Genomic DNA, 27785 nt, shown 5'->3' with positions numbered 1-27785 from the left:
AGGACGAGGAGGAGGAGAGAGGTCAGGTGGAAGGAAACACAAAGCTATCTACAAACATGTGTACCCATAAACAGGCCAGCCCCACACACATCGAGGGACGAAGACCCCAGAAAACAAGTGCTCATATACCCCAATTAATCCCTCTCAGCCACTGCAGGCTGTGAAGCTGGCATGATTACAGATGCCACACAATACTCATTCTTCATTTGTAAGAAATCCATGTTTTAGCCTGGCAGCTCCTGTCCTGTGGAACTCTCTGCCAAGTGACATCAGACAGGGCGCCTTCGCTGTGTACTCCATTCAGCAGCTGCTAAAAACTTCTTTGCTTAGGCAAAGCCCGACGTGTGTTTTCATCTGGTTTTTAGCTTATTCCAATTACTATTTTTTGAATTATTTTAAATCATTGCTTTTAACCAGTGCTGGGGGGACACAGGGGTATGCATACCCCTAAACATTTTGTGAATCTAAGTATGGCCTCACTGAGGGGCAGTATTTCAATATGAGTAGGAAAATAACAGTACCCCTAAACATTTTTTTATAGAAAAAAGGCACTTCTTTTAACTCTGATGGTTTCCTGGAGTTGTTCTTTTCATAAACCCCTTTCAGGTGCGCACGCAGAGGTGTCTACCTTGCTGAGGTCCTTGGCGGTGACGCCGTCGTCGTCTCGGCACGGGAGCTTGTGGACAAAGGCCAGCATCTGGTATTTGGCACGGATGAATTCAGACTTGGTGGGGCTGCGATACAGAACAGGAGCAGATCAGTGAGGAACCACACTAAGGCGCCGTCCGCACCACAGATTTAAAGCACGATTATACCACTGGGATCTGTAGTTTATCATGAGTGTTGAGCATTATTAGGTGACACCCCCCATTCTCCCCCTCACAGAAGTACAATTCCTAAAGTGGTGTGACCATCAATTCCTCTTTTTCAGGGAACTCTGGGAACTGTGGCTCTGTGAAGGGCACAGGGGGAGGGATCGCCTAACAACGAACTACAGTTCCCAGGATTCTCTGGGGGAACTGTTACAACTGTACGATGCTGCTTTAAATGAACTGCACAGGTGAGGCCTTTCTCCCCAACAGGGATTTATTGATAGCAGTGGCCTTGAGAAGACTCAGGTAGCCTGGAAGCTTCTGGATAATGAGGGCTAAGAGCACCTCTGCACATGACCAGAGGCACTCTTTCTCTCTCTGCTCCACCTCCTCCAGCACAAGCTTCGGGCCCTGCCCTGGGAAGCCTCTAATTCTTGGTTTGAACATTTTATTAAAAACAGCAAAATATGGAAGTGGAAGACTGCCTTCAAGGCAGAAAACCCTAATAATAATAATAATAATAATAATAATAATAATAATAATATACCACCACCAAGAAATGCAATTGAACATAGAGACCTGCAAAACACTTTGACAGCTATTCATTGTTTTTGCCTTCTTCCATCATCATCGTCATCATCATCTCGTAGAAATGTAGAGTTGGAAGGGACCCCAAAGGTCATTTAGCCCAACCCCGTGCAATGCAGGAACTCCAGCTTAGCTGACAGGTGGCGTCAGAATTTAAAGCCATCAGAGCGATGTGCAGAGGAAGAACAGAATGAAACTTGGATATGCAAGCTCTGCGAAGGGCAAAATAAACTCCCTTTGATTTTGCAGTAGCTCAAACGCTGTCAGAAATGATCTGTGGGTCCCTTACCACTTCAGACAACCCACACATCATTTCTGAAAGATTTTGAACCCTCTAAGTTATTGGGTGAAGTGTGGAAATGACCGACGGTGTCCATGGAAATCTTAACTCCGCTTCTGCCTGATCTGGTGCCCTTTGGATGCTTCGCACTACAATTCCCATCACGCCCAGCATCAGATAGCCATGCCTGCTGAGAATGATGGGAGTTGTAGTCCCAAACATCTGGCAAAGGCGGAGTTATGACTTCGTTGGGTGTCTTCTACAACCAGAGCTGCTCCTGCTCCTTTTCCAACCCTTTCAGACGTCCGCTCCAAAATAGACACGAGCTCTTGGGTCTCTCCTCTCTCTGCTGCGGTCAGCAAGTTCAAAATTAGTTCCCCGCTTCGTTTGCAGAACTATTAAAAGGGCCCTTGCAGGAAGCTGAGATGTCTGAGCAGGCCAGGAATATGGCCACAGATAAAGAATAGAGGCATAAAGGATAGCTCAGTCGGTAGAGAATGAGACTCTTAAAGGGTTGTGGGTTCGAATCCCATGTTAAGCAAAAGGTTGTGTTGCAGCGGGTTGGACCGGATGACGCCCGGGGTCCCTTAAAACTCTACATGTCTATGATTCAATGTTCAGAGAGGCTTTGGGAGAGTGTGTAGAACAGCTGTCCCTAACCTAGCGCTCTTCAGAGGTTTTGGACTACAATTCCCAATCAGCACAGGTGCAGTCCAAGACAAAGCCAGGATACCTAGGGCTGATGGGAGTTGTAGTCCAAAACCTCTGAGAGCCCATCAGGTTGGCAAAAGCAGATTTAACTCTGTACAGAATTAAAGGAAGAGCTTTAAAACTGCCCTCATCCTTTGGGTTGCACAGTCTACCTTCCAATTCCAGATGGGTGATAAAAATGATAAGAAAAATATTGAAATGTGACGTTCCCTTAGATCCGGTGTCGATACTGCTCAACTGTACACTGTCTACCACATGGAAAGAACATTTAAGGAACTTACATCAGATCTGCTAATGGCTCAAAAGTTACATTCTTGGAACGAATACTTAATAAAATTTGGTATTTGGCTACAGTGGCAAAAAAACAGATGCCTCAAGAGCCAGAATTGCAAGTGAATACATAAAACAATTCTGGGGAAATTGGCTGCCCCTATGTAATATTGTCACTAAAACAATACCCTCCCACCAAAGCAAATTCAAGTAGATTTTGAGAGGTTTTTTAGAAGAAATATTGAAATTTTACACTAAGTTGTATTTTTTTTTGCAGATTGTTACAATTTGCAGAAATCTTAACTGGGGCAGTGGAGTTGTTAATAACTGTCAAACAATTATTATTTTTTAAATGGCTCCAGTTAAGAATGAGTTGTCAGTGGAGGCTAACTGGTCCAACACTGACATTCTGAGTAAGACAGGGATGTACCAGTTACAGGTAGGTAGCCGTGTTGGTCTGCCATAGTCGAAACAAAATAAAAAAATTCCTTCCAATAGCAGCTTAGAGACCAACTAAGTTTGTTACTGGTATGAGCTTCCGTGTGCATGCACACGTCTTCAGATACACATCTGAAGAATGTGGAAGAATGTGTAACTGAAGAAGTGTGCATGCACACAAAAGCTCACACCAATAATAAACTTAGTTTGTCTCTAAGGTGCTACTGTTAGGGTTGTACCAGAAAATCATAATTACAGCTGGCATCTTCCAGTGGCCCCTCCCTTCTCTACGCACCCCGTAACCCCCACAAAAATTTCAGAATGGTCTATGCCCACTGCCATCCCTCCTTGCGGGATGAACAAGCCCCACCCCTTTCCCCAGGTAGGCACCCTCCCAAATCCTCTCCCCGTCAACCCCCTCCCCCAATCCACTGGGACTCACTGGACTTTATCCTGCGGGTTCGCCTTACGCTTCCCACTCTGGACCTGCGCCGGATCAAGCAGCGAGTGTTCCCATATAGAATTGGCACCGTTACTTGCGAGGGTGTGCACCATCTGAGGACCGGGGAGGGGGGCGGAATTGGGAGGGGGGGGAGAAAAAAAGAAGGAGAGAAAAATCAACAGGGAAATGGCCAGTTTACCTGCACCATCACCTTGTTGCATCGATGCTCATCTGACAGCTTTGGCCTGTGGAACTGGCATTTGTTACAGGTGCCAGAATAAATTCTCATTTTAACATGCTTGTAAGAAACCAACCTCTGTGGAACTCCCTGCCTATTGAAGTCGGTGTACTCGTTTTCAGCGCCTGCTATAGGCAAGGCCATCCAGGCATGTAGAAAGTGGAGATCAAAATATGTGTCCTTTTCGGCATGTTGCTGCTTGTAATTAGCTTCCGATTGCTTTTAATACCTGCTATTAATTGCTTTTTAACAATACAGGCCTTGAACGTCCTCTCTGAATGATTACATGGTCTGCCTCCCCAGTGCCCCCAGAACTCGTGCACAGACTGTGGCCTGGTCCCCCCCAGACCCAAAGCTGAGCAAAACTTGTTTAGGAACATAAGGAGAGCCTGATGGATCAGGCCACAGAGGGCCCCCTATGCCAACAGCCTGTTCTCACGTCGGCCAACCAGATGGCCCAGTACAAAACTCTCAAGTAGGACCCAAACACAAGATACGATTGAAGCCAAACTGAGATATCTACTAATTGATGATGACCCCCTAAGATCACTCATGGTTGCCAGATTCTTGATCAGCGTCCTATCCCTAAAGAAGAGAAACGGACTCCTGTGTGGCTCAGATAACCCCTTTAAACCATGATCTATGTTTTAGGTGATATCACCATTGTTTTAAACCATGATTTATGTTTTAGGTGATATCACCATTGATATCCCTGATTGATTAATTTATGAGCAGAGGGCGATGTATAGGTTACAAATTTATTGTAATGTATGATGGTGGTCTTTGTTTTTATTTTGCTTTGGTTCCTGTTTGTCTTTTGTAAGTTTTGGCGATTTTAAATTTTAAATTTGGAGGTTTAAGTATATTATGTTGGTATGGGAAACTGTCATGTAATGGGCCAATGGCCGTAATAAAGATCAATCCAATCCAAACACAAGAGCACTTTCGCCTGCTGTGGCTTCCATCAACTGGTAAAGGTAAAGGTAAAGGGACCCCTGACCATTAGGTCCAGTCGTGGCCGACTCTGGGGTTGCGGCGCTCATCTCGCTTTATTGACCGAGGGAGCCGGCGTACAACTTCCAGGTCATGTGGCCAGCATGACTAAGCCGCTTCTGGAAACGCTGTTTACCTTCCCGCCGGAGTGGTACCTATTTATCTACTTGCACTTTGACGTGCTTTCGAACTGCTAGGTTGGCAGGAGCAGGGACTGAGCAGCGGGAGCTCACCCCGTCGCAGGGATTCGAACCGCCGACCTTCTGATCGGCAAGTCCTAGGCTCTGTGGTTTAACCCACAGCGCCACCCGTGTCCCAACTGGTATTCAGAAGCATTTCTGCTTCTGACTGTGGAGGCAGATAGTAGGCATTGTGGCTAGATGCCATTGATAACCTCCTCCTCCATGAATTAGTCCATTTCTCTTTTAAAGGCATCCAACTCGGTGGCTGTCACTGCCTCCTGCAGCAGGGAGTTCCACAGTTTAACTGTGCAATGAAGTCCTGCCTTTGGTCTGTCCCGAATCACCCAACACACAGCTGCATTGGATGTCTATGAGTTCCAGCACATGGACACACAATTATGCCATCCGTAAGTTTATAAGCTTCTTTCACATTGCCTCTGATATGCCTTCTTTCTAATTTGAACACTGCAACCTTCCTTCACTGGAGATCCTCTTAATATTTTTTTTTATTGCATTTTGGTGTGCTGGAAAGAGAGATGGAAGAGACAGGCCCCTGCCCCCAAGGAGATTGCAATTCCTCTTTAACCAGGCCTTTATACATTTCACTGATTTTACAATCATTTTGACATTTCAAAACTTGACTTCCTTCCCCCACTGTCTGCGGTTCCTTAAATTTATTTTTAATATCTTCTGCATATCCAAATTAACTTAATTTGTTCATTCGATCATCTTCTTTAAATATATACCTTATGAAACAGCAGGTTATTACAATAATCCTGCCAATGTTTTTAATCTGTTTACAATTTATTTGTAAATATTCAATAAACCACTTCCATTCTTTTATAGAAAGTTTGCTATCTTGATTTCTTATTCTTCTGGTAAGTTTTGCCATTTCTGCATATGGATTATGGAATATTTTGTCTTTTTTATATTGTAATTTTAGGTTGTAAATTGCCCTGAGATCTACAGGCATACGGTGGTATACAAATGTTAATAATAATAATAATAATAATAATAATAATAATAATACTGTATTGGCCCAAATATAAGCTGCACTTTTTTCCCAAATTCTGATCGTGAAAAGTTAAAGTGCGGCTTATATTCATGACCTTACGCCTACGGCAAAGTGGCGCAGCTCCCCCCCCCCCCCCCAGAAAGCAGCCTGGGTGGGTGGGTCTACCCACTCGGGAAGAATGGCAGATGAAGGTGATGGACTATATGGAATTGGCTGAGATGACTGGCAGAATCAGAGACCAAGGAGAAGAGTCGGCGGAAGAAGAGTGGAAGAAATTTAAAGTTTATCTTCAGAAATATTGCAAAATTAAGGAATGTTAGAAAGATGTTGGGAAAAAAAATTATGTGTTTTTAGCAGAAAAGATATAAAGGATTAGGTAAAAATGAATTGGTGAAAGAGAGAATGTAAAATTATAGTATATTAAGATAAACTATTAGGATAAAAACAAAGTTGGAAGGATTTGCTGGAATATCTAATTGAATTAGAATACAAAAATGGGAGGCGTGAGGAGGTCAAGGAAATAAGTGAATGTAAGTAAGTGATTTAAAGGTTTGACTTGTTTTTTATTTCCTTTTTCTGTTTTTTGATGATATTTTTCTATATGTATGTTTTTTCTTTTTCTTCTTTGATTGTTATGTATATGTCTATATATATATATTTCCTATTTTTTTTCTGTAACCTTCAAAATCTTAATAAAAATTTATATTAAAAAAAAAAACAGAAAGCAGCCTGGGATCGCGGGGCAATGGTGCCTAGCCCTCCCGCTGTTCCCAAACCTCCCCAAAGCCGCTGAATTTTAAAGGTTCGGTTTATATTCCTATGCGGCTTATATTTGGGCCAATACAGTAATAGCAGACCACGCTTCAAAATCAGCCAACCAAAACAAAAAGTCTATAAGGATTGGAGAATCTTTGAAGAATATTTAGAAAACTATGGAATAAAAGGAAACATCTTGGCAGAATTAGACTGATCCCTGTATTGTATAAATATAAGTTTGTAGGGAGGTAAAAAGAAATTGTGTAAGAAGTATGTAACTGTGCGGTATAAAGTAATGGATAGACAAAGCACAGCGAGATTAACTGGAAGTCAGTTTTAAATTTATTTTCTATAAATTTTATAATTGTGTTCAATACAAAGAGTATATATGATGATAATTATATTAATCTTCTTATATCTTATAGTGTGATGGTTTGTTTGATTTTTCTGTTATTTGTTTGTTTGATTGTATGTTTGTTTACTTGTATGTACGTCTGTTTTTCATAAATGCATTTATTTTAAATTAATAAAGATATATTTTTTAAAAAATCAGCTTTGTGCCACCCTTCTGTGGATGCCACTGTCCCTTCGCCCTCATCCCGAAAGCTGCCCCCACTCACCTGCAACAAGGTGGCCGACCAAGGGCTGTGCCGAAGGTGCTTAACGATGGATATATGGCGCCCCAGACTGCGATGGACGCTGCAACATTCGTCGCAGACCAGCACTCCGCGATTGATTGACGCCCAGCCAGGGTCTGGAGGGAGAGAAAACCACAAGTTTGAAAGTTTGGAAATCGCGACCCTTCATGTCTGTTTCCAGTTTTCTTAGGGAAAACACCTTGAAATTGCTATGCAGATGAGAAGGGGATAAATGGAAATTGCAGAGTTATGAGAAACTGAAAGATAAAGTGCGAGACTGGCTCCATTATTATCAAATAATGGAGGTTTTTAAGTTAGACAGGAAAATTGGTTTTCAGGTGGAAAAATCAAAACTGGAGACAGAACTGTTAGAACCCAATGCTAAAATATTATCAAGAATGTATAACTTGCTGTTGAAATGGAATACCCAGGATGAAACAGTTAAATCAGCTATGATCAAGTGGGCTCAAGATATTGGTCATAACATTATGTTTACTGACTGGGAACAGTTGTGGACCACCGGTATGAAATTTACGGCATGTAATGCCCTAAGAGGGAATATTATGAAAATGATTTATAGGTGGTACATGACCCCAGTCAAGCTCGCAAAAATTTACCACTTGCCTGATAATAAATGTTGGAAATGTAAAGAAACTGAAGGTACTTTCTTTCACCTTTGGTGGACGTGCCCAAGGATTAAGGCTTTTTGGGAAATGATCTATAATGAAATGAAAAAGGTGTTTAAGAACACCTTCTTGAAGAAACCAGAGGCCTTTCTCCTGGGCATGGTTGGCCAATTGGTGCCAAAGAAGGATAGAACATTCTTTATGTACGCTACAACAGCAGCAAGAATGCTCATCGCAAAGTATTGGAAGACAGAAGATCTACCCACCGTCGAAGAATGGCAGATGAAAGTTATAGATTACATGGGACTGGCAGAAATGACTGGCAGAATCCGAGACCAGGGAAAAGAGACAGCGGAAGAAGAATGGAAGAAATTTAAGGACTATCTTAAGAAAAATTGTAAAATTATTGAATGGTAGAACGATGTTGATTTAGAAATTAAGGGGTTTTCAGCTGTAATGATTAGGTATTAAGATAAGAAAGTTAAAAAATTAAACAGAAATTAGGGGAAGGATTTGTTGAATTGAACTAATCAGAGCTTGGAATACAGGAAGGGGAGGTATGAGGAGGTCGGGAAAGTAAGTTTTATGAATATAAGGGACTGAAATTATACTTGTTATTGTATGTGGTTTGTATGTTTTGTATGTATTCTTTTTTTTTCTTTTCTCTCTTTTTTTCTTGTTTGTTTTATCTCAGATAATTTTTTGAAAACTTTAATAAATATTTATTTAAAAAAAAAGAAAGAAATTGCTATGCAGATGGTATCGCACTCCTTTGCAAATGTCAGAATTGCTTCCTTCCATATCATCTAATGGTTGGAGATTGCGATGAACTTGGTACATCTACCTCTCTTTCAAATCAGAACCAGTGAAGGTGGTGAAGGTCCTGTGTGAGTGCCTGGAGGCGGTTGGAGGATGGGTGGCGGATAACAGATTGAGGTTGAATCCTGACAAGACAGAAGTACTGTTCTTGGGGGACAAGAGGCGTGCTGCTGTGGAGGACTCCCTGGTCCCGAATGGGGTAACTGTGCCCCTGAAGGACCAGCCTGGGAGTCATTTTGGACTCACAGCTGCCCATGGAGACGCAGGTTCCAGGGCGGCTGTCTACCAGCTCCATCTGGGACACAGGCTGAGACCCTTCCTGCCCGCGGACTGTCTCGCCAGAGTGGTGCATGCTCTAGTTATTTCCCGCTTGGACTACTGCAATGCGCTCTATGTGGGGCTACCTTTGAAGGTGACCCGGAAACTACAACTAATCCAGAATGCGGCCGCTAGACTGGTGACTGGGAGTGGCCGCCGAGACCACATAACACTGGTATTGAAAGACCTACACTGGCTCCCAGCACATTTCCGAGCACAATTCAAAGTGTTGGTGCTGACCTTTAAAGCCCTAAACGGCCTCGGTCCTGTATACCTGAAGGAGCGTCTCCACCCCATCATTCTGCCCGGACACGGAGGTCCAGCACCGAGGGCCTTCTGGCGGTTCCCTCACTGCAAGAAGTGAGGTTACAGGGAACTGGGCAGAGGGCCTTCTTGGTGGTGGCGCCGTCCCTGTGGAACACCCTCCCATCAGATGTCAAAGAGAACAACAACTACCAAACTTTTAGAAGACATCTGAAGGCAGCCCTGTTTAGGGAAGCTTTTAATGTTTAACAGACCACTGTATTTTAATACTCTGTTGGAAGCCACCCAGAGTGGCTGGGGAAACCCAGCCAGATGGGCGGGGTATAAATAATAAATTCTCTTCTGTTCTATTCTGTTTAGGATGGGAATGTACCGGTAAGTCGACACAAGATTCCTGGAACTTAATTTTGACGGAAACGAGACAGGTTACTAAAGAAACCATGGTTTGTTGTCCAAAATTAATGTTTCTGATGGTGCCAATGTAGATATAGTGCCAAAAGAATTGGTTTCCTATATGATCTTGGCATAGTTATTTGCAACTCATTGGGAAATGGCCCAAAATCTCACTCTGGACGCTTGGTACCAATCACTCTGGAATAGAGCTAGAATGCAGAAAATCACGCATAATCTGGGATTTTGACAAGGACCAGGCCCTTTTAACATGATTTGGTATTCCTTTATTACATGTACAACAGAGCCAACATTTTCAAGACAAGCCTCGTCCCAAGCTTGGCAAGTCTGGAACCAGATAATCAGATGGCATGAATATTCTTTACTTGGACTTTGTTATTTGAACCCACGTGCAATCGGACTCAAGTCTCCGTGCCTGTTTTATAGCTTTGTTTTTCATCTTTTAACTTTCAGCTGTTAACTTTGGTTCTCTCTGTTTTATATACAGTACAAAATGAAATTTAAAAGTATATTTACGAAAAGAAAATAGAAATGTATTTTTGGAGAAAGGACACAGGAAGCTGCCTTATGCTAAGCCAAACCACTGAGCTCATCTAGCTTAGTACTGTCTACACTGACTGGCAGCAGCAGCAGCAGCTCTCCAGGGTTTCTGGCTGGGAGTTTCTGCCAGCCCTACCTGGAAATGTCAAGGGTTGAACCAGGGACCTTCTACACGCCTAGCAAGTGTTCTATACCCCTGAGCTAGAGGAGGGGATGTGTGTGCTTTGTGTTACCCTGATTTCATGTGAGGACGGCTCGTGCACTTTTCTGAAAAAGGCAAGCTGTAAATTAATAACACGAACAGTATCGGTAAGCAGGAATGGGGGTGATGAAGCTTCTGAGTTATCACTGCAGCGCAGCCAACGCTTTGGAATTATTTATAATTAAAAACAGCCACAGCTGCCTTTTCACACCTACAAAGGCATCCTCAGAGCAAAGTCATATTGTCAGATCATTAAAAATAACTAAATCACCCAGTAAAGTCAGGATGGCATCAGATGCAAAGGCAGCACATTTAAATTTTCTTTTTTAAATAGGTTTGGGGGCTCTGGACTTCTGACTTGTCTCTAATTCTCAGCTTGGGGGGCGGGGAGAAGAGAAGCTTTTCTGTATTATTCTAATTCTTATTAGCAGTCAGTTACTTAAAAGGTAACTTCTTTTGCATTTGAAAACATAAATATATTACCCTACACTATACATACAACATACTACACATACAGACTACCAAATACGATTTTATCTGGCAATGTTTTTGAACCCTTGATACATTTTGTATAAATGTGAACTGTGCATCCTACTACGGAATATATTTTACACTATTCATTCTTTTTTTAATTTAAAAAAAAATCCTTTATTTTTATTCCTCTTTCCTATGGCATATTTTAGCTCGATGTTTCGTTGGTCGTACTTTCAAATTTACAAAAAATATGCACCATGCCATAAAGAAGAAGAACAATTACCATACAAAACATTACCGTTTTCATGCAGCGTGCTCCTTCTCCCCCTAAAAAAACCCCTTTGTACATGCTCAGAGGACAGTCTCCTCATCCCACACATTCTGGGGCTAAGTCTGGGCTCAAGGCCACAGTCCTCCATTGGGCCACTGGCTGTGAGAGGGGGCCCTTCCTCCCCACCAGGCCCCAAAGATCTGGAAATGCATATTCTGCCCCTCAGCAGTAAACCTTATTCCGGGGAATTTTCATGGGAAAGCTAGGAGCGGGGAGAGCACCCATCAAAAATCTATTGATGCAGAAGAGACACACCTTGTCTCTCCTGCCTGGTTGCTACGGAAACCCGAAAGGCCGCCCTAGAAACATCAGCAACTCTTCCCCTTCCAGCAGGGTGACAAAGAGAGAAATCATCAAGTGTGTTTTAGGCCTTGACACTTTAAAACAGGGGTCGGCCACCTAAGGCCCATGGGCCACAAGCGGCTCATAGGGGTCGTTTAGTCGGCCCCCAAGCCACTCCTGAACCGAGCCACCTGCTTGGTGAGTCCGCATGTGCTGCACTAAACCAGCGCAGCGCAGCATGGGGACTTGCTTCCGCGACACCGGAAATTGCGCCTGCACATGCGCAGACACAGAAGTCATGGGCACACACACGATCCGGCCCACAGAGGGATCTCCACTGGAGTAAACCTTGCCGGCCCCCGCTTTAAAAGCATCCTCAGGTGGGAATCTCATTCTTTCCACTGTCTCCACTCACCTCACCTCACCTCAGCATGATTTAAGGACATAATGACACCGTAAGAGCAATGTTGAAACTCAGATATATAAGCTAGGGAGGCTTTTTAATAGTTGTTGTTGTTATTATTATTAGCATTACAGTGGTACCTCAGGTTAAGTACTTAATTCATTCCGAAGGTCCGTTCTTAACCTGAAACTGTTCTTAACCTGAAGCACCACTTTAGCTAATGGGGCCTCCAGCTGCTGCTGCACGATTTCTGTTCTCACCCTGAAGCAAAGTTCTTAACCTGAGGTAATATTTCTAGGTTAGCGGAGTCTGTAACCTGAAGCGTATTGTAACCTGAAGCGTATGTAACCCGAGGTACCACTGTACAGTGGAACCTCGGTTGTCAAATGTAATCTGTTCCGGAAGACTGGAAATTCCTTTAAAAAATGGAGAAACGCACTTCGGAAGCCGTTTGACCTCTGAGGCACATTCGAAAACGGAAGCATTCATTTCCGGGTTGTCGCCGTTCGACTTCCGAATTGTTCGGCAACTGAGGTGTATTTTTACTGTATTTTTGGTTTTTATGGAAGCCGCCCAGAGTGGCTGGGGAGGCCCAGCCAGATGGGCGGGGTATAAATAATAAATTATTATTATTATTATTATATTTGGAGCCCGCCCACCTGACCGGGTTGCCAACAGATATAAAAACACAATAAAACCTCAAACATTAACAATTTCCCGATACAGGGCTGCCTTCAGATGTCTGCTGAAAGTTGAATACAGTGGAACCCCGGGTTGCGAATGTGATCCATGCGGGAGGCACATTTGCAACCCGCAGCGCCGCATCTGCGCACACGCAGATCGCAACCCAGTGCTTCTGCGCAATTTAGCACTTCTGCACATGCACTGAAACCTGGAAGTAAGCCGTTCCGGTGCTTCCAGGTTCGGCGCAGTGCGTAACCCAAAAACACGTAACCTGAAGTGTCTATAACCCGAGGTACCACTGTAGTTCTTTATCTGTTTGACATCAGATGGGAGGGCGTTCCACAGGGAGGGTGCCACCACCAAGAAGGCCCTCTGGGTCCCTGTAATTTCACTTCCAGCAGCGAGCAATTTTAGAAACTACGGATATATAAACTAGGTTACCAAATGGCGCCTTCATCTTTCTGAGACGCCCAATGTGACTCCCAAAAGTGGGGCAGAATGGGCGTCTTGGCGAAATAAAGCGTCAGAGGAACAATCTTGGAGGGAGCAGGTGAGGAGAGAGGAAGAATCAAGGCTGCAACATTCACCCTGTTTCCTAACTATGCCCCCCCCCACCGCCAACTTCCTTCTGCACCACACAGCTAGCAGACTTCATGGTTAAAACATTGTGCAATCTTCACACCTCCCTTTGCCTATGTGCAAATAAAACTAAAAACCAAAAGAGAGGCTCCCACGCAAGTAGCTATTCCAAGCTTGGCATCCCCACCCTGTACTCCCTGGGGATGCACCGAAATTTGCAGCGCCACCCCTCCACTCCCCTTTCAGAAGGATTGCAGCATTCGCTGACATGTTCCTCAGCTCCTGACACCCAAGAACCCCGCCATCCCCTTCAGAAGAACCCAGAAGACTCTGATCAGGAGTCTTCTCCACCCACAGCTCTGCCTGGCACACAGAAGGTCCCTGATTCGACACCTCGGGTCTCTAGGAAGAACTGGGGAGGTACCCCCTGCCCAAAATCCAAAAGCATGGCATAAACAAGATCAGGCCAGGTGTGCCAATGGCCTGGTTCAGTAGAAAGCAGCTTCCTCTGTCTCCATATACCCAAGGCCCAATTCTGCACCACCAAGAATCCAAAGAGACAATGGAGAGAGCACTTCTGAGCACGTGAAGAGTTTGCGCTCAGTGACCCCCAGGGTATCATTGATCAGGTTGTGGGGTTTTTTTGAGGGGTACATTGGAGAAACAAGAGAGCGAAAGACGAGTTTTCAGGTTATTTATTTTGCAAGATTTATAATAAAGCTGTTTACAAAAAACAACAAGAAGACACCGGCAGGGGTTTGGACTAGATAAATGCCCCACCAAAGCATCTCTAAAATCCTGATGCTGCCCCCCTGACACATAATAATAATAATAATAATAATAATAATAATAATAATAATAATAATAATTTATTATTTATTATTTATACCCCGCCCATCTGGCTGGGCCTCCCCAGCCACTCTGGGCGGCTTCCATAAAAACCAAAAATACAGTAAAATATCACACGTTAAAAACTTCCCTGAACAGGGCTGCCTTAATATCCCGCCCTCCCCAGTCAAAGCCAGGCTATTATTCAGAAAGTGAACTCCTATTCACATAGAGGAAGCATAAAAGGCTATTAACGTAGTCTAACTCTTTCTCGAATTGCCCCCCCTTTAAAAATCAAATTGCCCCCGCCAGTGGGGCGTGTGCCCCACATTGGGAATCACGGGACAAGATGATCCTCAGAGACCCTTCCAAGTCTACAATTCTGTGACTTAATTGGTTAAAAAAACCAACTTTTTACAATTATTTCAAAACCACTTTTGTCTGAAAAATAAACAAATGAACAATTAACATGGTGCAGCTAAATCACAGAATTGCCAAGCTGCAAGGGATCCTAAGAGTCATCTAGACTAATCCCTGCAGTGCAGGTATCAGAACTATTGGACCCCCTGACAGGCAGCGCTTAAACCCTGGGATCCTCCCTGCTAAGATTTCTACGTGGGGCCTCTGCTGCCTTTGCCACTGTGACACCCCTGGGAGGGACGCCTGTCCCTGGGTGCTGCCCAGAGGCTCCGAGACGTCACTTGCCTCCCCCTTGCTGGGAGGCCCAGGCCCTGGCTCCCCCTCCCCCCTCGCCACCAAATCACTGGGGACCTTTTGTTCCGCCGGCACAAAAGGGCGTTTGAAACCAGGGAAGGCCGTTTGCTGGGTGGGGGCGGAGAGATGGCCGGCACCCTGCCTTGGACCCAGCGAAGACTCACGCCAGCTGCCAGACAGGGCTGCTTCAGAAGATGCCACCCTGACCCAGCTGCTAGAGGCGGCGCCCCGTTGCCCCAGAGACCGAAGGCACAAAGAGCCACCCTGAACAGAGGGGCCTTGTTGGGCAGGTGTCCATGCCCCCCACAGTCACCCTAGCTCAGAGGAATGAGGGACAACCCAGACTCAGCAAATCTCCCCTCCCAAATGACAGAAGAAATGCCTCCATCTATACAGGGGTCTCTCCTCCCCATCGCAGGAGGCCGTTAAATCAAGAGTCTAAATAATAATAATAATTTTATTATTTGTACCCCGCCCATCTGCGTGGGTTGCCCCAGCCATTCTGGGCGGCTTCCAACAGATATAAAGGTAAAGGGACCCCTGACCGTTAGGTCCAGTCCTGGATGACTCTGGGGTTGCGGCGCTCATCTCGCTTTACTGGCCGAGGGAGCCAGCGTACAGCTTCCGGGTCATGTGGCCAGCAGGACTAAGCCGCTTCTGGCGAACCAGAGCAGCACACGGAAAAGCCGTTTACCTTCCCGCCAGAGCGGTACCTATTTATCTACTTGCACTTTGAAGTGCTTTCGAACTGCTAGGTTGGCAGGAGCAGGGACCAAGCAACGGGAGCTCACCCCATCGCGGGGATTCGAACCGCCGACCTTCTGAACGGCAAGTCCTAGGCTCTGTGGTTTAGACCACAGCGCCACCTGCATCCCTTTCCAACAGATATGAAAATGCAATAAAACATCAAACATTAGCAGCTTACCTATACAGTAGTACCTCGGGTTACAGACGCTTCAGGTTACAGATGCTTCAGTTTACAAACTCCGCTAACTCAGAAATAGTACCTCAGGTTAAGAACTTTGCTTCAGGATGAGAACAGAAATCATGCGACGGCAACAGCGGGAGGCCCCATTAGCTAAAGTGGTGTCTCAGGTTAAGAACAGTTTCAGGTTAAGAATGGACCTCCAGAACAAATTAAGTTCTTAACCTGAGGTACCACTGTACACAGCTGCCTTCAGATGTCTTCTAAAAGTCGTACAGTCGAACCTCCGTTCCGGAAGACCGTTCGACTTCCAAAACATTCGACAACCAAGGCACAAAGGCCTGCCAGCAATTTCAATGGTGAAAACTGTGAGGTGCGTTTGAAAACGGAAGCAGTTACTTCCAGGTTTTTGGTGTCCGGGTTCTGAAACGTTCGGCTTCTGACACGCTCGAAAACCGAGGTTCCACTGTATAGCTGTTTATCTCTTTAACATCTGAAGGGAGGGCGTTCCACAGAGCGGGAGCCACTACCAAGAAGGCCTTCTGCCTGATTCCCTGTAACCTCACTTCTGACAGTGAGCAGCGTGTTAGAACCTCAGATATATAAGCTAAGTACCAAATGGCAGCTTAAATCTAGGTTAACGGTTGCCACAGAGGAATGCCTATTCACCAGGGGGTTGGTCAAGATGACCCTCAGGGTCCCCTCCAATGCTATAATTCTATGATAAACTCCCTGGATAGCTCAGCTGGTTAGAGCAGGGGTCAGCAAACTTTTTCAGGAGGGCCGGTCCACTGTCCCTCAGACCTTGTGGGGGGCCAGACTATATTGGGGGGGGGATGAATGAATTCCTATGCCCCACAAATAACTCAGAGGTGCATTTTAAAGAAAAGGACACATTCTACTCATGTAAAAACACCCTGATTCCTGGACCATCCGCGGGCTGGATTGAGAAGGCGATTGGGCAGGATTCGGCCCCCGGGCCTTAGTTCGCTTGCTGGTTCGATCCCCATACGGGACAGCTGCATATTCCAGCATTGCAGGGGTTGGAATTTCTGCAATTTCTAACACCCTTGATTCTTTTGTAGCCCATGAACGGAGGCCCTTTCAGCCGCCAAGGATCAAACCTGTGCCCTCCTGTACTTCACACAGCTGAAAAATTGATTCTTTCCTCGACCGCCACCTCCCCGCTGTGGGTCTGCAAGGGAGGAGGGAGCTGTGTCGCCCTGACAAGAGGGCCTTTTCTTCTCGATTCCCTTTTCCAGAACAGAGAAGCAAGCAGGATGGAAAGGTCAAGGAGGGAAGGAGGCATACAGGGAGAGACAGCCCCACCGCCCACAACCCCGCCGGCTCCCTCACCCAGCTTTGACCCTGCCGTGGCCAACAGGCCACGCTCCAAATCCCCTACAAGAACCACAGCCTCCCGTAATGGTTCCAACCAAGTCCCCTTTGCGGGAGGGGGGCCTCGAGCCCTGGGATTACACTTGCTATATTTATTTATTTATTTATTTTATTATAACTGTAATTATTAGCATTATAAATATATTCAGTGCTTTTTTCTGGGGGGTAGGGGGGTACGCATTTGGTGAATCTAAGTTTGGCCTCATTGAGGGGCAGAATTTCAATATTAGGAAAATGAGAGTACCCCTAAACATTTTGTAAGAAAAAAAAAAGCATTGAATATATTTATACCGTGCCTTTTTCCCAGACCAGGACTCAAGGCGGCTTGCATCCAATCAAAGCAACTCAGAGAAAAACAAAACAGCTAAAAAGCTAACCGTTGGAAGGTAATTCAACTCTGACACAATCAAACCGATATAAAAATCATTTTATATATCTTTAGGCGCTAGGCAAAAATGTTCCTCTTCAAGCAGGTCTTGGGCTGCAATACCCTTTTAAAATGTGTTGGTGGGGGGAGTTATAGGGTTGTTTTCATTTTGTGATTTTATGCTGTATCTCCCCTGAGACCTGGAGGTGTAAGGAGGTATACAAATTTAATAAACAAAACCAAAACAATAAAAAAGCAAGCCTATTAAAATCCGGAGAATAAAAACAGCACAGAGCTATTAGGAGCCCTTTCTTTAAAACCAGGCGGTTCCCAAAAGCCTGACCGCTAAGATGCTAGCCTTGAGGTTTTGAAACAGGAACGTAGGAAGCTGCCTTCTACCAAGTTGGACTCTTGCTCCATCCAGCTCAATACTGTCTACACTGACTGGCAGCAGTGCTCCAGAGTTTCAGGCAGGGAGCCCTTCCCCGCCCTACCCAGGGACCTTCGGCCTGCCAAGCGGCTGCTCTGCCACGGATCCATGCCCGCCTCCTATTCCTCACCCAACTCTGGGATGCGTCACTTCCATTGTTCACAACAAACACCCAGCCTTTGCCTCAGAGCTCCCCAGCTCCCTTGGATGGGCGGCCACAGCTGGAAGCAACTGTTCCTTCTTTGGGCGAACAGGGGGGCATGTTTCGTGTGGGTACGGTGGCTTCAGAGCCAAGCGGCGGCTCCCAAATCGCTCGCAGGCCGCAGCTTCCGCCTGGCCTTGTTCAATCATGTCTCGGAGAGGCCTGTGGGATGCAAAACTCCGCCAGAAACAGGGCGTGGGAGACAGCTGGGAGCCCAGAGGCCCGTCCTAAGAAAACCCGAATCAACAATAACCAGCCTGCTGTCTGTTCCTGCCGCACCTGGATTCGGCTCCCAAAGAACTGTCAGTTTGAGAGGGACCCAAGCGGTCATCTTGCCCAACCCCCTGAAATGCATGGGGTTTCGTTTGCTAGGATGAGTTGCTGGTACGATACCATAATCTTTATTGTCCTTGTTCCATACAGAACAACAACATTGAAAAAATCTACATCAGACATTCAAAAACCAACAAGCCTGCTATCCCAGCCTGGTTAAAGGTAAAGGGGCCCCTGACCATTAGGTCCAGTTGTGGCCGACTCTGGGGTTGCGGCGCTCATCTCGCTTTATTGGCCGAGGGAGCCGGCGTACAGCTTCCGGGTCACGTGGCCAGCATGTGGGGTCACATGGCGAACCAGAGCAGCGCACGGAAACGCCGTTTACCTTCCTGCCGGAGCGGTACCTATTTATCTACTTGCACTTTGTGCTTTCGAACTGCTAGGTTGGCAGGAGCAGGGACTGAGCAACGGGAGCTCACCCCATCGCAGGGATTCAAACCGCTGACCTTCTGATCAGCAAGTCCTAGGCTCCGTGGTTTAACCCACAGTGCCACCCGCGTCCCTCCCAGCCTGGTTAGCCCCCTAAAAATACCCCATAATTAAATACAATATACTCCTACAGAGACTACTTTACACTGCGTTTAAACCCAAAATCGCATTTGGATAAAAACTGTTTCTCAGGTGGTGGTGATGAATGACTTGGGCAAGCAGGCTGTAGTTCAGTGGGAGAGCACCTGCTCTGCCTTTAGAAGAAGAGCCCGCAGGATCAGGCCAAAGAGGGCCCTCCTAACCCAGCCTCCTGTTCTCATTGGGGCCAACCAGATGCCACAATGGCAAACCAGCATTCAAACACGAGAACAACTCTTCTCTCCTGAGCTTTCCAGAAACTGGGATTCAGAAGCAGGGCTGCCTTCGACTACAGAGGCAGGGCAACAGCCCTCCTAGCTAGCAACCATCGATAGCCCTCTCCTCCTCATCCTCTTCCTCCAAGAATTTGCCCAGTCCTCTTTTAAAGCCACCCAGGTTGGGACCCTCATTGCTTCCTGTGGCAGGGAGTTCCATAGTCCAACTCTTTCTTTGGTCTGCCCTGAATCTTCCAGCCTTCAGCTTCCCTGGGTGTCCACCAGTTCTAGCATTAGGAGTGAGAATGAAAAGCTTTTCCCTCCCGCCTCCCTCCTTGCCTTGCATAATTATATTAACTCCTCACTTGCCACTTTTTCCTGTAAATGAAAAAGACCCAACTCTCCTCCCTAGGGAGTCACTCCACTCCCTGGTTCATTTGGGTTGCCCTTTCCTGCACCTTTTCCAACTCTGCAATGCCCTTTCCCAACACCGGGAAAGACCCTTTGTCTCAAACCCGGAAGCCACTGCTGCCAGTCAGTGCAGCCAGCAGCCAGCAAGATAGCCCAATGGTCTGCACAAGTCCCTATTTATACCAACCCTTCAGTCAGAACCATGAAGACTAGAACCTGGTTTTATTTTTAGAGGATAAGCTGTAGCTCAGCCCAAGATCTCCTGCATGGCAAGTAGAAGTTCTGGACTTCAACCCCTGCCATCCCCAGACAGGGCTGCCTGTAATGCTGCCAGTCTGTGCGGACAATACTGAGGTACACAGATGGGCAAGTGCTAAGGAGCTCCTAAGACCCACAAATGGGAGGAACTTAAAACAGAGCCAACCCCCACCCACCACCAAAGCCAGCTAGGAAATGAGGCCTGGGGAAGGGGGGTGAGCTGCAGGACTCCTGGGTCCCTTTCCCCACCACCAAACCGTGATTTCATGGGGAGGGGTTGTGTAGAAGAGAAGGCAAGATAGGTGTCAACAGACTTGGGGGGAGGCAGTCCCAGCCCCTAACTTGAAAACAAGCCTGACACCACAGCCCTACTAAAGGCAGGATATGGCGAGGGCTTGCAGATGGAGAGCCCCTCCCGGCATTTCCTTCCTATCCTGTCCTGGGGGGAAGTTTATGGCTGACCTGCAAAGTTTGGATTGCGGAGAATGGAAAGAACGGCCAGCAATCTCCAGCCCAGGCTAACAAAACAAGGCAGGCTCTGCTTCAGGGGTTCCCAATTTATTTGAGGGGACTGTCATCCCCCCCGGTTCCATAAACACATCCACAGTGCCCCCCACCACCACACAAAAAAGCATTATTCAGAACAGCGGTTCGCATGGCCCACGAAGGAAGATCGTAACACAATGAAACAATTAATCGCACGTTTGTTCAAAGTTAAAACTCTGTGGTTGATTAATTCAACAAAACTGGTGAGCTTGAGGCAGGGAAACCAACTTTGAAAGTCTGGTTGGCCTTGGCATCAGTGCCCTCCTGCCTCTCAGCACCCCCCTAGGGAATCCCATTGCCCCCCAAATAGTGGCACCATCCCCCCTGGGAATCTGGAGTCTGCAGCTCCTATAGGGCATGGGTGAGTTCCTGTGTAAGGAGAAGCATCATTCTTAATAATTATTATTATTATTTATGAATTTAATTTACACCCCTTCCTTCCAAAGGAGCCCAGGGCAGCATCCAGTTCACCTATCAACTTTGCTGTCTGCCAGCCAGCCGCATAGGATACCGAAAAATGCCATGCTAAATCAGATGACCAAGTGTATCAGGAAATAGACGCTATACGGCCATAGAGACTAACAGGCCTCAATAGGTAATGGGTCCAATCTTCTTCAAAGACGACTAACCCAGGGACTCCTCACCATCTACCTTGTAGCAGCGAGTTCCATAGGCAAACTCACTGCTCCATGATATCCACCGCCAACACACTGGGATCCTTTTATTCAACTGCACAAAAATTGCTTTATCACTTTCTGTTGACCCAAGATTGTAATCATTTGCACTTGATTCTTATTTTATCACACACTGCTTCAGTACGTTTTCGACCAATGGTTGTACTTCTAGGTCGGTACTGCTTACACTGACTGGCAGCAGCTCTCTGGGTTTCAGCCAGGATTTCCATGCCCTTCCTTCTCAATTCGGGGTCCACAGCACCAACCGGCAGCACCGGCAAGGACCTCTCCAGCCATTCCTCCCAGCCTCCCATTCGCAAGACTTAAAGGATGTGCGTGGGCTCATCCTGCACAGATGGCAGTGAAGAGAGAGTTGACTTGGCAGATGTCCGCATTCTGTGCCCCCGGGAGCCTCTGGCACTGAGGAACGGCTTGTCATGCGTCAGGAGAGACTTCTCTGCCAGCGGCATCCCTCTTCCGCCTGCCGCCAAGGAAACAGAGGCTGGGGGTGGGAGGGGGTGCTAGATCTCCACTCCTGGGTGGATCAGAAAGGAGGCCCCCCCCCCGGGTTCAGAGAGATATCGCCCCACAAAATCCAATACAAGAAACTGGGGTTCTCCAGTGACCAGTAGGAATCGCTGACTCTCAGCCACACGGGAACAAAAGGGAGAAAACACCCCATAAGCCAGGGCAGGGAAGATGAGGCTCTCTGGATATTGGTGGAATACAACTCCCATCATCCCTGACTGCCGGCTACTAGGGCAGATGGGATTTGGAGTCCCACCATACCGGGAGGGTCTCAGGTTTTACCCACCCTTGGGATAGGCCTTTGCAAAACCATGGAAGAATATATTTTCAAAGCGTTCCCAAAGAGTTTGCGATCGTTCTAAGCAAAAGGAAAGGACAAATGGGAGAAATAGGAAGGAAAGAACAGCGGAAGGCCCAGGCTCAGGTCTAGCCCATCTGTGTCAGGAATCTCTAGCAGAATCACGCCCAGCAAGAGGCCGCACCTGCCCTTTGGAACTCCTTGCCTCTTGATATCAGATGGGCTACTTCACTGCACTTTTTTCGGTGCCTGCTAAAGACATTTTTGTTTGTCCAGTCCAGATATCTCAAATACTGGTATGGGTTTTTGTTCATTGCTAGTTTATTTATTTTTTAATGGTTCTTATTCATAATTATCTTTTGCTTTATACTTTTCATAGACCACATTGAGGTTTTGGGTTTTTTTAACACCCAAGTGGTACATAGATTTTGAGAAATAATAAATAAATTTGAAGCTTTCTGGACACTAGGGCCATCCCAGCCTTTGCAACCTTAAGTTTAATTCATGGGTAGGCAAACTATGGCCCAAGGGCCGGATCTGGCCCAATCACCTTCTCAATCTGGCCTGCGGATGGTCCGGGAATCAGCGTGTTTTTACATGAGCAGAATGTGTCCTCTTATTTAAAATGCATCTCTGGGTTATTTGTGGGACATTGGAATTCGTTCATTATTGTTTTTCCAAAATATAGTCTGGCCCCACACAAGGTCTGAGGGACAGTGGACTGGCCCCTTGCTGAAAAAGTTTGCTGACCTCTGGTTTAATTTCTTATTTCCTCCCCCCCCCCATAGAAGCTGATACTTCATTCTTTGTTTATTCACGGCCCACCCTCCACCCTAAGGACCATCTTGGCTGTGGGTCCTGGGAGACCTGCTCCCTGCCTCGCACACCTTTCCCCACCTGGCCTGGGAAGGCGGAGCTTGGACTGACTCCAGCTACAAAAGCGGAGGCTGCTGAACAGACTTTTAGGCTGGGGGGTTGTTTGGGGGAGGGTTGTAATGGGTGGGGTGTTTTTGCTGTTGGCTTTTGTGTATCTATATTTCAGATCTTGTGATTTATGTGGAAACCGTTCCGTTTGGTAGAGTATTTTTCGATGTTTTGTTTATTGTTTATGACTACGTTTGCTATGTTATAGTTATGCATATTTTTCATGTTGCAAGCTGTCTTGAGCAGGGCTTGAAATGTGGAAAGGTGTGATACGAATAAAATTAGGCATGTATGTAAAGTCCCATGGCATGCTGCAACGTTTGCAAGAGCTCAGTATTTTAGGTGGCAGCATCTGTACTTCGGAACTCCCTGCCCATTGACTACTTCCGTAGCGATAAACCCTTTTCAGCTCCTGCTAAAAACATTTTTGTTTGGCAAGCCTAGCCAGAAGCTTAGAAAGCTGGTGTGAGTTTTGATCCGTCATTCTTTTAACTTTTCCAAAGTCTAAAATGATTGTGGTTAATTCACTCCCTTGATCGTTTTACTGTGTTATCTTAATTATGAACTGCTTTGAGGGTTGTTGTTTTTAAAATCAAACAGTGCATATATTATACGGAATAAATAAAATAAAATGCAATATTAAAAGCAACTTATTTAGATTGTTTGCAGGGTGGGTAGATGTGGATGGAGGGTGTGTCTTGCCCACACATAAGGATGATAGCAGGCAGGGAGCAAGGAGCAAAATCCTGCTTTTACCCTCTGCAGGAAACAGACCCCCCTCTAATGTTTTTCTCTATTGTTCACTTCCTCAACAGGCCATTCTGCAAGATAAGGACTTCTGACCCAAGCCAGGGAATCCTCCAGGCCGACACAGAAACCTCCCTGCACTAGCATCGTTGCCCTGCATAGCTTAGTATCGCTTGCACTGACTGGCAGCAGTAGCCCTCTCCAGGGTTTTCAGGCGGGGGAATGGACGGACATACCCAGTCCAATCTGGTAGGTGCCACAAAGGACTGGAGCCACAGTCTTTTCCCCACAAAGCAAGTGGGAGGAAGATCACAAGCAGGGTATTCCAAGGTAGACTGCCCCTGTATAGGGAGGCTCAGATTTGGCTCCTGCCAAATCTAGCCCTTTCTTCCCTGAGTCAGGATAGATCCCACAACCGAAGGACTTGTAAGCAGCTGAGGACCTTCTTCCTCCTTCCCATTTTAAGGAACGATTCACACAGTCATCCCCTGACCCAGAATCAGTATTTGCGCCGAAATGCTGTAAATACAGAACATTTCCTATCACATTGCAAGTGCAATGGGGTTGTTAAAAAAAGGAAAGAAGGATGTGAGCTCTCGCATTCAACTGTCGGTAATCCCAGGAGGCAGCCTTATACAGACAGAGGCAAACTATTGGAGTATCTAACTCAGTACTGCCTACACTGGCTGGCAACAGCAGCTTCCCAGGGTTTCAGGCCCTACCAGGCGATGCCAGGCATTGAACCTGTGACATTCTGCATGCCAAGCAGGTGCTCTAGCTCTGATTCTTCGCTTTAAAACAACCCCTAACACACCAGTCCTCATGATCTTGAATAAAGGGCTGGCTTAAATGTTTATTTATCTCTCTTTTATCCCACATTTCCCTCCAAGCGGCTCAAGGTGACAGTTCTTCCCTTCCTCATTCTAATCCCCTACAGAGTTAGATCAGTGGTGTATCTAGCTCAGTATTGTCCACACTGACCGGCAGCAGATATTCCAGGATATTAGGCAAGGGACACCCCCTCCCCAACCTTACCTGGAGACGCCAGGGGTTGAACTCGAGAACTTCAGATGCTCTACCCCTGGGCTATAGTCCATGGACAGCTCAAGAGAGTGAGCCAAGTTAGAATGAAGGGGCACGATGGGGCACAGAGATTTTTTTCGAGTACAGTAGTACCTTGGTTTTCGAACAGCTTAGTTCTCGAATGTTTTGGCTCCTGAACGCCGCAAACCCGGAAGTGAGTGTTCCAGTTTTCGAACGATTTTTGGAAGCTGAACGTCCAATGGGGCTTCCGATTGGCTGCATGAGCTTCCTGCAGCCAATCAGAATCTGTGCTTTGGTTTCTGAACTTTTTGGAAGTCGGACGGACTTCCGGAACAGATTCCATTCGACTTCCAAGGTACAACTGTACTAGGACTGAGCCGAGGGCCCTTCCATATCTCCCCAAAAATCTGTTCCTAGTTACATCAAGCTTTCTTCATTTCAGAAGCCTAATGGGGGGGATGGGAAGAAAAGTCATTTAACGTAGCGGGAGCAAGAAATCCTTGCAGATCTGTTGCAAACCACCCAGAGGTCTCCCAGTATATCCCGATCTCCCAGTGGATCAGTAGATCAGAGTCATTAACCAGCTGGGGCCAAAAGCTATAGCTCCATGGTAGAGCATCTGTCCTGAATACAGAACACCCCAGGTTTCATCTTCCCCTTTTCCAGGTATGGCTGGGAATATCTTCCACCTCAAACTCGGGAGAGCAGCTGCCAGTCAGAGTAAACAGTCCTGAGCCAGGTGGCCAACAGACTGACTCTGCAGATGGATTCTAGTTTAAAGCAGCCTTTAATTCAGAACCATGAGGACCGGAATCTTGGTTTCAGTTTTAAAGGAAGAGCTGTAGCTTCCTGGTACAGCACCTGCCTTGCATCCAGAAGGTCCCGAGTTCATTTCCCAGGTAGCCCCAGCAAAGACCCTCCCCCTGCTGCTGCCAGTCAGTAATGCATTAGGTGGCCCAATGGCTTGATTCAGCTTGCAATCTAGGGGGAAGTAGCCTAGTGGGAGAGGGTGTCCCTGGTTCAAGCACATAATCAAACAATGTTATTTGGCGGATTGTTACATTCTGAAACAATTTAGCCACATTTGATTGTCGCCGTAATGATGCAATGATCTGCATTTATTTTCCTTCTGTGGCAAGCTGAAGCTTTCAGTAGACTTATACAGAAAAGTTGTGTTATCAAATCTAAATATTAGCCGTACCACCGCTCAGCAGCATCTTCAGGTGGGGCTGGGAGAGAACCTTGCCTGAAACCCTGGAGAGCTGCTGCTAACCAGTGCAGACACAATGGAGCTACACGGAGTCACATTCTGACCCAATATAAGTGCCTCTGTTCCTAAATTACAGGGGCCTAGTTTTGCTCCGTAAAGCAACCGGCCAACCCTGGAACCCCCAACCACAAGTAAGAGAAGCTTGCACCTGTGCCCAGGTGAAGATGCATCTCAACACACGCAGACACACACCTGGCAAGGGATCTCTCCTCCACCCCTGCATGAAACTTTTAACTCCTGAGAAACTACAAATAGCAACCAATTGGCCTGGATCTCCTATTAATTAGCCAAAGCGGGGCAGGAGATAAAGAGCTGAGATTTCCTGCTGGAGAAGAAGGTTCTGCAATTCAGGCCTCCGGATTTTATATAACGAGCAAACGCCCCATTTCAGATCCACAGGGAAGTGGTGTTTATTTTTGGAATGGGTGGGAAGAGGGAGAACTCTGCCCCAATGATCTTACAATCTCCTACACACACACACACACACACACTGACCCCAAGGAATGCCGGGCTGCTTTAGGAAGACCTTGGTTGGGCAGCTGAAAGGGGGGGGGTCACATGTGTACACATGTCTCTCCTAGGGTAAGGGGAGGTGTCAGCCGGAGGGAGGGAACACCCGGACACCTGGGTTCTGCTTGCAGGATGGGAGCCCTGCTGGGCTCTGTTCCAGGTCACTAGAAGTGTGATAAGTAAGGGGTGTGCGAAGGCCTAGGCATTTTGGGGAGGCTGCCTTCTCAGCGCTGGTTGGGAGGGGCCCTAAATGATGCCTGGGAGAGGAGGGGAAAGAAAGAGGGGCTGGGTGGGTGGGGCAGGAGGCTCCTAGGCAGTCAGACCATTGGCTCATCGATCCATGTACTGTCCACATGGACTGGCAGCAGTTCTGCAGGGCACCCGAGAGGCGGGGTAGAGATGCCACCAGGAAGTGAACTTGGTGCCTTCTGCATGTGGAGCAGGTGTCCTTCCTGCCCCCGCCCCCCAGCCATGGCTATAGAAATCGCTCAGAGAAGCAGCACGAGCAGAATCAGAATGCAAATATCCCTGTCTGTGAATGATAAGGGGGGAGGGGGAGGACCAGGACGCCTGGGTCCTATTCCTGGTGCCTCTATGGGAAGGAAGGTGTGCTCCAGGGCCCTGTATTCCTAGTCTCCCTATGATGGGGAGGTGGGTCCTATTCCTGATATTTCCATGGGGAAGAGAATGGCCGGCTCATATTCCCAGTGCCTCAGTTGGGGTGGGGGCACTAGGACGCCTGGGTCCTCTTCCTAGTGTTTGGGGGGGGGTTCACCAGGACACCTGGCTCCAGGTGTCTCCACTGGGGTGGGGTGCGCCAGGACGCCTGGGTCCTATCCCTGGCGTTTGTAGGGGTGGGGTGGGGTGCGCCAGGACGCCTGGGTCCTCTTCCCGGGGGCCGATGGGGGCGCCTGGGTCCCCGCGGTGGGGGCGACGCCAGGCAGGCAGCCCGAGGGCTCGCCTTTCTCTCCCCGGCGAGGCTCCGCGCTGGTCTCCCCGCCGCCGCCGCCGCCGCCGCGGGAGCAGCAGGCCCGGCCGCGGTGCTCGCCCTACCTGGCGGCCGGGGGCGTCGGATCGGGCGCCGGAGCTGGTGCTGCAGGCCCGGCCCCGCCTTCCTTCCCCGCCCGCCCGCCTTCCCGGCGCCGCCGGGCTCACCTGGGGCGCTGCAGTCGGCGCACACCTCCGCGCGGGGCACCTTGCGCGACATCCTGAGCGGGCGCCGCGCGCCGCGACCACCCCGCCGGCGCCGGGCTCCCTCGGCCGCCGGGCTCCGGGGCTCAGCGCGGCGGCGGGGGCAGCA

General features: G+C 47.3%; 1 protein-coding gene across 4 annotated transcripts in view; it reads right to left on the bottom strand.

The window, feature by feature from the left end:
• GIT1 (GIT ArfGAP 1) overlaps positions 1-27785 on the bottom strand; it is a 53670-nt gene extending 25885 nt beyond the window's left edge. For 3 of the 4 annotated variants that reach the window (XM_081844117.1, XM_081844118.1, XM_081844119.1), the window contains exons 1-4: positions 27641-27785; positions 7346-7479; positions 3542-3654; positions 629-734 (exon numbers count right to left, since the gene is read on the bottom strand). In XM_081844117.1, the coding sequence (XP_081700243.1) occupies positions 629-734; positions 3542-3654; positions 7346-7479; positions 27641-27692 (405 nt within the window). In that variant the 5' untranslated portion in view covers positions 27693-27785. The remainder of the gene's footprint in view (positions 1-628; positions 735-3541; positions 3655-7345; positions 7480-27640) is intronic. The other variant, XM_081844120.1, reaches the window with a different exon arrangement.

The sequence above is a fragment of the Podarcis erhardii genome (assembly GCF_964252035.2).
Source record: "Podarcis erhardii genome assembly, chromosome: 16".
NCBI classification, from domain to species: domain Eukaryota; kingdom Metazoa; phylum Chordata; class Lepidosauria; order Squamata; family Lacertidae; genus Podarcis; species Podarcis erhardii.
This window is presented reverse-complemented; position numbering and strand designations above follow the sequence as displayed.